Source organism: Eptatretus burgeri, chromosome 1 (genome assembly GCF_056783735.1).
Source record: "Eptatretus burgeri isolate ZD-2024b chromosome 1, Ebu_testis_v1, whole genome shotgun sequence".
NCBI lineage: Eukaryota > Metazoa > Chordata > Myxini > Myxiniformes > Myxinidae > Eptatretus > Eptatretus burgeri.
Window position 1 is genome coordinate 8,650,159 of NC_140961.1, and position 12,314 is coordinate 8,662,472.

At 41.8% G+C, this 12,314-nt stretch overlaps 1 protein-coding gene across 7 annotated transcripts in view; it reads right to left on the bottom strand.

Moving 5' to 3' along the window:
- LOC147033824 (actin-binding LIM protein 1-like) overlaps positions 1–11,931 on the bottom strand; it is an 80,356-nt gene extending 68,425 nt beyond the window's left edge. For all 7 annotated transcript variants that reach the window (XR_015055513.1, XM_085871536.1, XM_085871525.1 and 4 more), the window contains exon 1: positions 11,783–11,931. Coding sequence is in view for 6 of the 7 variants with exons in the window: in XM_085871536.1 (XP_085727662.1) it covers positions 11,783–11,894 (112 nt within the window). In the remaining variant the exon portion in view is untranslated. The remainder of the gene's footprint in view (positions 1–11,782) is intronic.
- Positions 11,932–12,314: the final 383 nt, after the last annotated feature.

The following is a 12,314-nucleotide window of genomic DNA, read 5'->3' on the forward strand; positions in this document are numbered from 1 at the left end:
GGTCACGAGAAATGATCATGTGAAACCATCTCTTCGTCTTTCTTTGAAAGATGGTTCTCTCGACAGTGGCCTGCAAAAGTATTCACCCCCTACCAGTAATGCCACATTTAGATGAATTATATGGAAACATTTTTTCAAATGAACTTTTTTATTCATAACTGAAGAGATCAAGAGAAACACTGTTGAAGTTGAGAAGGAGGTTAAATGTTCTGAATACCTGCAAAAAACATGTACAAATCAAAATTCACTGGCTGCAAAAGAATTCAGCTCCATAAGTCAGGACTTGGTGGAAGCACCTTTTGCAGCAATGACTGCTGAGTGTTTTTGGGTAGGTCTCTATCAGCTGTGCACAGTGAGATGATGAAATCGTTGCCCATTCTTCAAGTGAAAGTTGCTCTCGTTCTGCCAACTTTGATGGGGATCGTGTTGCTCTCATTCTGCCAACTTTGATGAGGATCGTCAATGAACTGCAATCTTCAAATCTCGCCATAAATGTTAAATTGGATTCAAGTCAGGACTTTGACTGGGCCACTCAAGAATGTTCATTTTCTTCTTATTCAGCAACTCCGATGTGGATTTTGCTTTGTGCTTCAGATCATTGTCCTGCTGAAATGTGAATCTTCTATCCAGTTTCAGTTTCATGGCCAACTCACACAGGTTTTCATCAAGGAATATCTTGGACTTTACACCATCCTTTGTCCCTTCTTTCCTGACAGGCTTGCCAGTTCATGCTGATGAAATGGAAGCACCATAACATGATGCTGTTACCACCATGCTTGACAGTAGCGATGGTGTTGACTGAGTGATGTGCAGTGTTTGGCTTGCACCAGATGTAACGCTTTGAATTTAGACCAAAAAGTTCAATTTTTGTTTCGTCTGACCACAAAACATTTCTCCGCATGCCTGCGGTATCATCAAGATGGCTTTCCACAAACTCCATGCGAGCTTTTATATGCGTCTTTTTTAGTTCTGGCTTCTTTGTTGCCAAATGTCGATGGAGGCCAGATCTGTCAAGGGAATGGGATATTGTTGAATGATGAATACTGACCCCCATCTCAGACATAGAGCCTTGCAGATTTTTCAGACTGTTGGATTTCCAATGACATCCCAAACCAGTTTCCTGCTTGATTGGCTGATAAGTTTGGATGGGCCACCTGATCTGGGTAGAGTCTGGGTGATACGATATGTCTTCCACTGCTTAATGATGGATTTCACCATAATCAAAGGGATAATGAGTGACTGAAATCTTCTAATAACCCTCTCCTGAATGATGCTTCTCCACCACTTTATGTCCGACTTCTTTGGAAAGCTCGTTGGTCTTCATGTTTGCCTTGTTGGCTGACAAAGTGAATTTCACCTTAAAACTGCTTAGATAAATGGGGGAGCTAAATTGTTAAGTTAAACCACTGATTACATACAGATGAAACCTATTACACTTATTTTGTAAACTTTCAAACAAATTATTTGCTCCCAAAGCGATTTAGGGTTAATTTGACAAAGGGTTTGAATACTTATGAAACCGAGAATCATCTGATGTTCTCTGTTAATCTAACTTATTCACATTTTGTCTGAATTTTTTAGCTTTATCACTTTGGAATAGTTTGTGAAGACTATATATTGAGTTTTATTTGAAAGCATCATGAAATAAGGTGAGGTGGAATCAAAATGTGAAAACTTTGGAGGGGTGTGAATACTTTTGTAAGCCACTAGAGAAAAGAAACTAACTGCACCATGTGTGTGGATGTGTGATCAATATAACTTTATCTTTTATTGGGGCAACCATAATTCAAAGATAGATGTCGGGATGGTTTCACATGATCATTTCTTTTCTTGTGATCATCCCTACCTTGTTGACATACTTTTTGGATTTTTAAAAAAAATGTTTTATGACTTGTAAATCAAGGTGTAGGTTTGAAACTAAGGTGTAGATAATAAACTTTAAGGTTAGATAATAAACGAAGATGTAGGAAATAAACTATGAGGTTAGATTATAAACTAAGGTGTGGATAATAAACTCAGGTGAAGATTATAAACTAAGGTGTAGATAGCAAACTAAGGTGTGGATAATAAACTCAGGTGTAGATTATAAACTGAGGTGAAGATAATGTCATCTCTCGAGGGTTCAGCTCCTACCTGGAAGGATGGCCAAACAGTTCTCCCTTGGAGGCTTCTGTGAGACTCCTGGAGATTAATGTGCATGCGGGAACGAAATGCTAGGCACTTCATCAGGGCGGTAGCACAGCACAGGGATTTCACTCTTGTAACCACAACAGATACATGGACACAAGCAAATGAAATTAAATTAAATGGAGAATTTAATGACAGTAATCAAATATGTACAATGACAATAATTCAAATTATAATAATGAAAGAAAAACAAGAGGTAATCTGTAGCTTAAATTCAAATTTGAGGTGGCCCTGCACTCAGACACACACAGACATACACACACACACACACACACACACGCACGCACGCACGCACACACACACACACACACACACACACACACACACACACACACACACAGACCAGGGGTCATAACAAATAAAGAAAATAAGAAATCCCTTTTTGTTCCTTCATGAAGCCGAGTCCAGGCGATCTTTTAGGACTTGACGATCAAACCATGCCGTCAGCATGCGGGTAACCGCGCCGAGCAATTCGTGAGGCAATATTCGATGTTAGGGCTCCCGCACTGCGGTGTTGCTTCTTCGTCGACCGCGCTTTCCGATCCTGCTCTCTCCGTTCTCGTGCCAAGACGCGCTCCAGATTCTTTGATCGCCTCCCTCACACTCAACTCCACTTGTGCCTTCACCCTTGGATGCGTGGCTTCTTCCTACTTGGTTATGCAGCCTGGTTGTAATGGCTGTTGACATTACAAAAACGTAATTCTCTCATTGCTGGTTTGCAATTCAAGAACATAGGGAAAAATCACAGAGGGGTGATTACATACTGGGGGAAATTATCCTTAATCCCTGTCTAATTAACACTGCACCACCACCTCGTGTGGTAACGTGTAACACTTAAGCTCACAGTTTCCCAACTTAGTTTACATTGAGAGGTTTCCTCCACGTCCACGGGCAAAGCAACGCTATGTGATCCTATTTTTCCGATGAAATTCCTCCATCTACCCCACAAACATAACACAGCCCCCTCCGCGCAAGTGTAGCTCCTGCAAGGTTCAATGCAGGCGTTACCATTCCAGCCTTACCACTTACCGACTCACACCTAATTAGCCGATGAAATAAATTAGAAGGGGCTGTGGAAAGTGAGCCGTAGTGAACTTACCTATTCTCCTTAACGTTCTAAACCCCTGAAACCAAATAATACAACTATTTGCAAAACTTTTGGTTCCAAGCTCCAACCCCCTTCAAAAGAGTGCTTTTCCTAGTGGATGCCACAATACCCTGCAGAGCCATCCCAATCTACCTATTCCGAATTTCTGTGAGCCATCTCTCTGGTAAAGGTTAGTGACGTGGATCAAGTGAACTTTCCCTCACACACTCAAACCCAATATCAATCATTAATTCCAACCCAACAAGACCATTGCTTAAATGTTATTACACACTTGTGATCCTTAACTAGGAAGCGGGGAGGTACCATACGACAAAAATGGTGGGGGCTTTTCTAGTTGGGGTACCTGCACTCCATAAACAAGTCGCCCGACTTATGACTTCTTCCCCCCCCCCCTACTCCCCTCCTTCAACTATTCGGTCCCTGACAGCCAAACAGCTCTTTTGATGAACACCCTGCCGGGAAGGGTCTCCACACCATCCAAGCTATTTCGGCCTCACATGGGTCGCCAGAGGTCTCTTTGCTGCTGGTCGGACAACCAGACCTTCCCTCTGACGGGTGCCCATTTCCAGACACCACTAGCTGCCAGGGACAAATTACCTCAGGGGGAGCCTCCAGAGCTTGATCCCTTCCTGCAGACCCATATATCTTCCCCCCACACACAATCCAACATCTAATTTCCTCCCCTGGTGCGATTCAATTCTCAAACATTGCAATACAAAAATGGTGATCGTGTTCCTACACTGCCATGGCCTGCTTACATGTTAGCATCCGCCTTCACTCTCTTTACACAACTCAATTCTTGACACGTAACAGACATCAACATCACAAGACAATTCTGGTTTCCAAACCAATCCCTTTACCGACCATCGAGTCACTCTCACCCGCTCCCATCCGAATTACCCATGTCCGATTTCTAGCAAAACTGAACCCTTGGGACAGTAAGCACCAAGGCACATTACCCTAAGAGCAAGTCGTCGCAGGTTGGTCGGGTCCAAGAGTGTCAACCACCTCTTCTAATTTTCCTTCCAATCTACCCCTGTAGATTTGTTGCTTTCAATCTCCCTGGATTCCATTCTTCTTATTTTTTTATTTTTGAATTTGCCTATTATTCCAAAATCTTGTAGAGCATCCTGGCTAATGATTGGGTGCACTTGTAGACTTCAAGCACAACCTCTGAGAAGATGCCAAAGAATCAGATCAGCAACTATAACTGTGTCTACAAACATTCTTGCGAGAGGCAGCAGGATCTGGTTGACCCAAATTTCTCTCATCCACTCCGAATCGATGCCTGTATCCTCCTCCAGGAAAAACTGTGGCCATGGCTAAAATGCAGGCAGACATTGTCACAGCCCAGCGGACCCACCAAAAACTGCATCTCCTTGGTGTGCCAGGCCGAGGGCGGAACAAGGCCATGACCGGCTGACCCACAACTAGCACAGGGATAACTAGCAGGCACGCACAAATGCTGGCAAACAAACTCTACCATCCACGATAGACAAAAGCCAAACAAACAGCCACTATGGTTAAAGCGAACACCATCACCTGACCCCAGGCGATTGCCATCGTCTGCTCGACTGCCTATGATGAGAGTTGGAGTGAGTTGATATGTGTTTTAGCCTCCAGCATCTTTGCTTGAATTTCCCGTTCCTATTTTTTTCTGTTTGCATTTTTTCCAGCTCCGACTTTCTTCCCGCCGACATCTCATCACCTTCGCTCTTGAATGACTACAGTTCAGTACTCAACACTCTGTTCTCCTAGCATAAGCTCTCTATCAGCAGATATTTTTTTTCATCGGGTCCTTCTGTAATGCTGGGTTCTGGAATCAGCAAAGGCTGTAGTTCTGGTTCCGGTTCAAGTTCTGTCTCTTCCTCACCTGGAATCACCATTACTGGACTCACATGCTCAGCCAGCACAGATGCCCTCATTTCCAGCCCTGAAGGTGTTGGCAGAATTCCAGAAGGTGTTGGCACCTTGTTCTTGGTGGGTGACTAAGACACAAATGCTGATCAGTTTCTCTTCCAAACCTGCACTTGACTCACTCTGTCCAAATTCAAGATGAGCCTCCCGCTCAACCAAAAGGAAGCTACTGTTGCTGCAACACTCCTCCTCTACATGTCCTGTAAGTGGTTCAAACATTGCCTCTGCCAAATATGCTCGACCATGTTCAGTAACATCCTAAATGTCAAAATGCAGCAAGTGCGACCCAATACAACTACCAACGAGTCAGTCAGTCTAAGCATGGTCTCAACAGGACCATCAACATCACCGCTAAGACAAACGAAACTTTTTGTTCTGTCACCTCTCCCTCAAAGGTATTGTCCAAAGTGTTCAGCTGCTCCTGAAACATCTCATTCATCCTTTTCCCAGTCAATTGTGGCTCCCATAAGCCTTTATCAACCAACACCCGCTCTTGTTCTGTTACAGAAGTTTCCAACTTTTGTGTTGTTTCCCAAGTTTCCAAGTTTCCAACCCTCCTTTCCCCATCTTGTGCAATGGTGGGACAATGCCAAAGCACACATAGGATCCTTCTGCCAGCAATACGGAGCTTATCAAACTCGACATGACTCTGCCCTTCAATCTCTGGTTGCCAGAGAGATACTATCTTTGCAAACCAACTTCTCAGCCTCTAATACTGAAAGGACCTACTTTTTGCTGGCAAAGAAAAAAGCCCTTCTTGCTGGGCTCCGTGCAAAGCAGGCCAGGCGAGCTCTGATCCGTCTCCGAATGGAAAACCTGTATCACTTGTATACTTCCTCAAAGTTCTTCGGACTGGAAGTTTGGAAAAAAACAAGTCAGCAGATAGCCTCACTAAAGACTAAGGAAGGTAGAATAACGCACTGCCAAAAGACAGAGTTTCACTCAAGGATTGCTTCTCTGAACTCTACCAAGCCAAGAGCACGGATGATGAGATTGTGGAATCCCTGACTTCTTCCCTACCCACCTTATCAGAATCCGTACGTCTACAACTCGACAAGGAAATAACTATGGAGGAACTTCAGGCTGCCCTACATACTCTCCCAACAGGCAAAGCCTTTGGTCTAGATGGAATGCCTGTAGAACTTTATAAAACCTTTTGGGACCTTCTGGGACCAGAGTTACATGGAGCTCTGATTGACAGTCTACGATTGAATCTGTTGCCATAAAGCTGTCGCAGGGCTGTACTCACCCTTGTCCCAAAAAAAGTGACCTTCAGCAACCGTGCAACTGGCGTCCTATATCATTGCTTTGCACGGATTATAAAATTTTCTCAAAGGCTCTTACCAACCGGCTGAGACCCATGATTGGGGAAATTATACACCCTGATCAATCCTATTGTGTTCCAAAAATAACAATACACGACAGTATTTTTATTGTGCGAGACATGATTGATATCTGCACTCTTGAGGAAAAAAAATGTTGCTTTGGTTTTTCTGGACCAGGAAAAAGCCTTTGACACTGTTGATAACCTCTATCTTTTTTTCTGTTTTACGAGGGTTTGGTTTTGGGGCAACTTTTATCTCTTACATACAGCTCCTGTACAACAACATTTTTAGTTTACTCAAAGTTAATAATATTTTATGTCAGCCTTTCCCAGAGAATAGAGACATCCGTCAAGGCTGCCCTTTGTCCGGCCTTCTTTATTCCCCAGTAATCGAACCTTTGCATATTCAGTCGCGGGAACATCTTCATGGTTTTCTTCTCCAACCAATGGCGAACCCAGTTAAAGTAATTGCTTATGCAGATGATCTTTGTGCGGTTATCCATTCAGATGAGGATGTCTCTGCCTTGGTCCACTGTGTCCATGAATTCAGTTTGGCAAGCTCCACCAAAATAAACTGGAAAAAAGAGCAAAGCTCTCTATCTTGGTCCGCAAAACGGCGCCACTCCTCCGACCCTGCCCAAGCAACTTGAATGGGCATGGGGTGGAATGTTTTTTTTTATCTCGGCATCTTCCTTGGCACTCAAAATTTTGTTTTAAAAAACTGGGAATTTTTAATAAATAAAACTGAGAGACGGTTACTAAAATGGAAGGGAGTACTTAGTCAAATCTCATATCGGGGGCGAACGCTTGTTATGTTATTAATAACCTTGCGGCGTCAATGCTTTGGCATATTTTTACGGCACGACAACCCCCAGATTTCTTTTTTTTTTTAACTAAAATCCATTTTTTATTGACTTCTTTTTGGGGGGGGAGGGGGAGCACTGGCTCCGGCCCGGTGTGCTAAGCCTGCCTATTGCTGAAGGAGGATAGGGGCTGGTTGCTGTTACCAGCAAAGTGATGGCTTTTCGCCTCCTTTCCTTGCGCAGGCTGTTATACACGGATGTTTCTTGGAAAGCCTTCGCTCACTGCCTGCTTCGGCAGGCAGGGGAACTTGGCTATGATCAAGAACTCTTTCTCATGGACACCAAGAAAGTTGACATCACATCAGGGCCCCTGTTCTATAGAAGAATGCTGGAGCTTTGGCAGGCAGTCACCGTCCGCAGTGATGACAGTAGCTACTCTCTCAAAATGTTTTTAAACGAGCCCATTTTTCTAAACCCTCTTTTTAAAGGGGTTTGTAGTGATCGCAATTTTATGTAAAATTTTATTGATGCTGGATACACCAAGGTTAAACATTTTAGAACTCCTTTTCCTTATAAATGGAAGCCAGCTGCCGAGGTCGCTGCAGCCACTGGAATTCGGTCCATTCGAGTCATAGGGAGAATTTTCTCTGTAATTCTGCGCTTTTTCAAGCAGTCCAAGTTAAAATGGACTCCACAGCTGGACTCCACAACTTCACTCCAACACCCCTTTCCATCACTTTTACTTCACTTTCAAGGTTTTATCCCTTTTAACTCAATAGAAAAACATACTGTTTATTTTTTGTGTGTTAAAGCCCTTGTTCTTGAGAGACCTGCAGAACCACAAGCGGACTAGAAGAGGATGCTCCGGGTTACTCCATCCACTGCAATCCAATGACTTGTTATGTATAAGGTGCCCATTGCCAAGCGCTCTGGAGACTTGCAGTGGCGGCTGGTCGCACTACATTTTACCCTCAAATGTTTTGTCTCATCGCATATGTTCTAGTAACACGGAAATGTGTCCTTTCTGTGGTGTTACTGAAAATATTTTCCACATTTTTATTGAGTGCCCAAGGCTAGCCCCCCTTTTTATGATCTTATCACATGTACTCCGAGGGCTTGGCCTTGTTTTTACACATTGTGTTTTTATCTTCGGTTTTAGTATTTCTTACCGATGCAAAAATGAGTGGCTTTTAGCAAATTATTTGTCTTCTGAGGCTGAACTTGCTATATACCTGTCAAGGAAACATAGAATGCAAAATACCGACAATTCTGATGACGATGAAGCTCATCTTTTTAAAGCTTTTGTCACATCACATTTGCACTTTGAATTTCAACTCAGTGATTTTACGTTGTTTTCATAGAAGTGGTGTGTGAAGGAATCATTATGTGAACTTGATGATGGTGTCCTTACAGTTCATTTATGATTTTGCCTTGTTTATGTACGAAGTCTTCCCTCATTTTAACTTTGTACCATGTTTGCCTTCGGTTTATGATTTCATTGTGCACGATGATTCCTGGAAATAAAGAGGAACAAAATGTCTTTTGTCCTCTCTTCTCTCCTCTATCCTCTATCCTCAATCCTCTCTTCTCTCTGATTGACTTTTTGGCCTGTTGGTAAATTCCTCCATAACAGCATTCACCCTTTCATTTGATTTTCTTGGCCTTCCAGCAGATTTCTTCTTCAGGAAAGATCCTGCAGCCTCAAAATGATCCACCCATCTTCGCATGGAGTGTCTTTCAGACGACAGTTTGTTCATTTCACACTGAAAATGCCTTTTGCCTTGAATGACTGAATCACATTCATGTACAAATCTCACAATTTTTGTCCTTCTCTTGAGGACTTCACATTTTCTGATAAAATGACATTTCTCCTGATTTAGAAAGAAAATAACAATCAATATTCGCAAAAATCTAAAACTTAATCATCTCGTGCATGAAAACGTATCAAATTTACATCAGTATCTTGAATAATAATAATAAAAAAACTATTCAAAGGTCTTTTTGGTGCAATCATTTTTGGACACCCTGTGTGTATGTATATATATATATATATATATATATATATATATATATATATATATATATATATATATATATATATATATATATATATATATATATATATATATATATATATATATATATATAAACCCCATGCTTTTTCCAGCCAAGGAGAGCTACATTAAGCAACCAGTAAAAGCTACACAAGGTAAGCCCTTTGCTGTTTCAAACCATACCCAGGTTCTTCCACAGCTGCAGAAATTTACAAGTTGCACATTCCAATGCTACTGCCCCCCTCAGCCACCAGACCGGTTTCATCACTTTGTTGGCGAGTTATCAGTGACAACATAGACAGAAACGCGCACCACCATGGCTCCCAATCATGTACCATGTGCAATATGAAAAGCAGTTAACATATAAATAACAAGACTCAATCAAGTCTCACCTGTAATTAGAAGGAATAACCAATCAGCTCTCAACTAATCAATTCCTCCAGGTGGCTCAGATTTATATAAATTAACCCCCATGCTCTTTGATTCAAAGGAAGCTGCATAAAAAAGCAACTCAGAAAAATTACACAAGGTAAGCCTTCCTGTTTCAAACTCTACCCGGGTTCCTTTACAGCTGCAGGCATTCACAAGTAGCACATACAAAAGAAGCCCAACATTACAGTCCTTTTTAGGCACCAGACTGGTTTCATAACTTATTGGCGAGTCATCAGTGACAGCGTTGACAAACGTGCACCACTGAGGCTCCCAAGCATGTACCACATACCGTGCCAATAGCAATTAACATATGAATAACAAGACCAAATCAAGTCTCTCACCCGTAATTTGAGGGATTAACAAATCAGGTCTCTCTTAATCAATTACTCCAAGTGGCGAGAATTTTAATATGGGTGAAATCTGGATCGGTGGCTCTGCTTTCTTTTATTTGTGACTATAAATCTGTCTTCAATAACCTGAGTGCCACACGTACGCCATCCGAGTTTGGAGGTGATATGTTGGCCCAATTTATGTGCACGACATCAGCGTCATGTCGAATTTGGGGTCAGAGTTGCTCGTTTTGTTTAATTCATCCTTCCTACAGATTACAACCTGACCTCCAAACTGGTGATAAGCAGGGCAGAGAGACAATGCGTTCGTATGACAGATGACGCGTCTTGCTCACAGGTCATGCAGCATTTGCTGTTATGGGGAATTGACCTATGCCTTGCTGCCTCATAAAGTTAGGGGGTTTGATTTATTTATATATACACATGATGTCATCGAATATGCTTGCTTGTTTGATAAAAGCTCAGGCCCTCTCCTCAGCAAGATGGGGTGGAGAAAATTTTGGACAAACACACACGTAGTCCAATCTTCATTGCTTTCTTCAGCATGATTGGGCAGAGCACCACTTGATTATTTTATACCGGAATTATAAATACAGTATGTAAGTTTGCTGACCAAGGGTGACATAGCCTTATATTGCCACGTGAACAGTATACTGCATGTGGAAAAGGCCAAGCTATCCCACGATCACGACATAGGCCTACAATTTCTGGGTGCACAGATCGTTCACACACTGAAATGGGCATTGTGATTGTATTTGTGTTTATTAAGTACGTGGTTATTTCCTGTATAGTGATTGTGTATATTACTTAATGGCTTTTAATTAATTACTGATTCTTCTTTCCATTAATTGAAGTTGAAGTAGTTGAAGTGAACAGCTCGTGACATGTGAAAAACATGAGAGAAAGCAATGATTTAATTTATGAGCGGGATTTCCAGTGCTTCTGGAAACCAGTGGTGCTGGTATGTGATTGAGAAAGTTTAAACTATGTTCCTGTTTGGCAAATAAATATTCTTCAAGTCATAAATACAGCAACACCGCTCGATTATATACAAGTCAACATTGTGGTGCTTGCATTGCTCAGTCCATACAAATCCAATGGGATGGTGCAGAGGTAGTGCACTTACCACTCAGCCGTTGAGCCTGGGTTTGATTCACAAGACTACTAATAAACTTCCAGATCGGTGTTTCACAGGCAAGTGTTCCGTCTCTCAGATAGACGTTAATCTAGGAGTCCCGCTGCAAGTATTAGCTGGTAGACATTAAAAATGAAAAGTAGGTGAGCTATCTCTGGCACCCTGAAAGAATTCCAAATCCCTGAGCTTATCTAAAAGGAGCACTGCAGCAGGAGCACCGCTGTGCCTATAATGAAGAAATCAGTGGCCCAAATTCATCTTTCAATTCCAGTCCAATACATAATATCTAATGATGCAGTCATTCATTTGATATTGCACACATTTGAACAGTTCCTTCATAAAAAAAAATAAACACAGAACACAACCATACCATTTGAACTTCAGATATTAATTAAAGTAACCAAAACGAAATATCTTCCATCAACTGCTACCGCAAACAATGTGACTGGTATTGTTGCTTTGTAGAACTCACACGCATTCAAGGGTGAGTCGTAGCGTGTCCGCTGTGCAGGTTCGCTGGATGCGGATGGCGTCCGTGATGAAGACCGAGGGTCGAGGTCACAAGGAGCCGACAGTCTGTCCATCTCCTCTCGCAAGATAAGTTGTCCAAGTCCTGACTGCACCTAAGTTCATAATCAAAATGGGAAGACCATCCCAAGGCATCATTGCATCGTCACGGTTCATGTTCTTCATTATATTAAAATTCTCATAATTCTCCCAAGCAATACTCTGGTCAGAGGAACAAAATTTTATTTATGTGAGAGCTTTAAAAAGACCTCTGAGACATAATATGTATATATATATATATATATATATATATATATATATATATATATATATATATATATATATATATATATATATATATATATATATATATATATATATATATATTCCCGAAATACAGCCAAAACAGGACACGACAGTGCAAACATTTTAGGGCCACTTTACTCACCATTCGCCTGCAGTATCAAGTTTCGTTCAAATCGGGCAACGAAAAACAT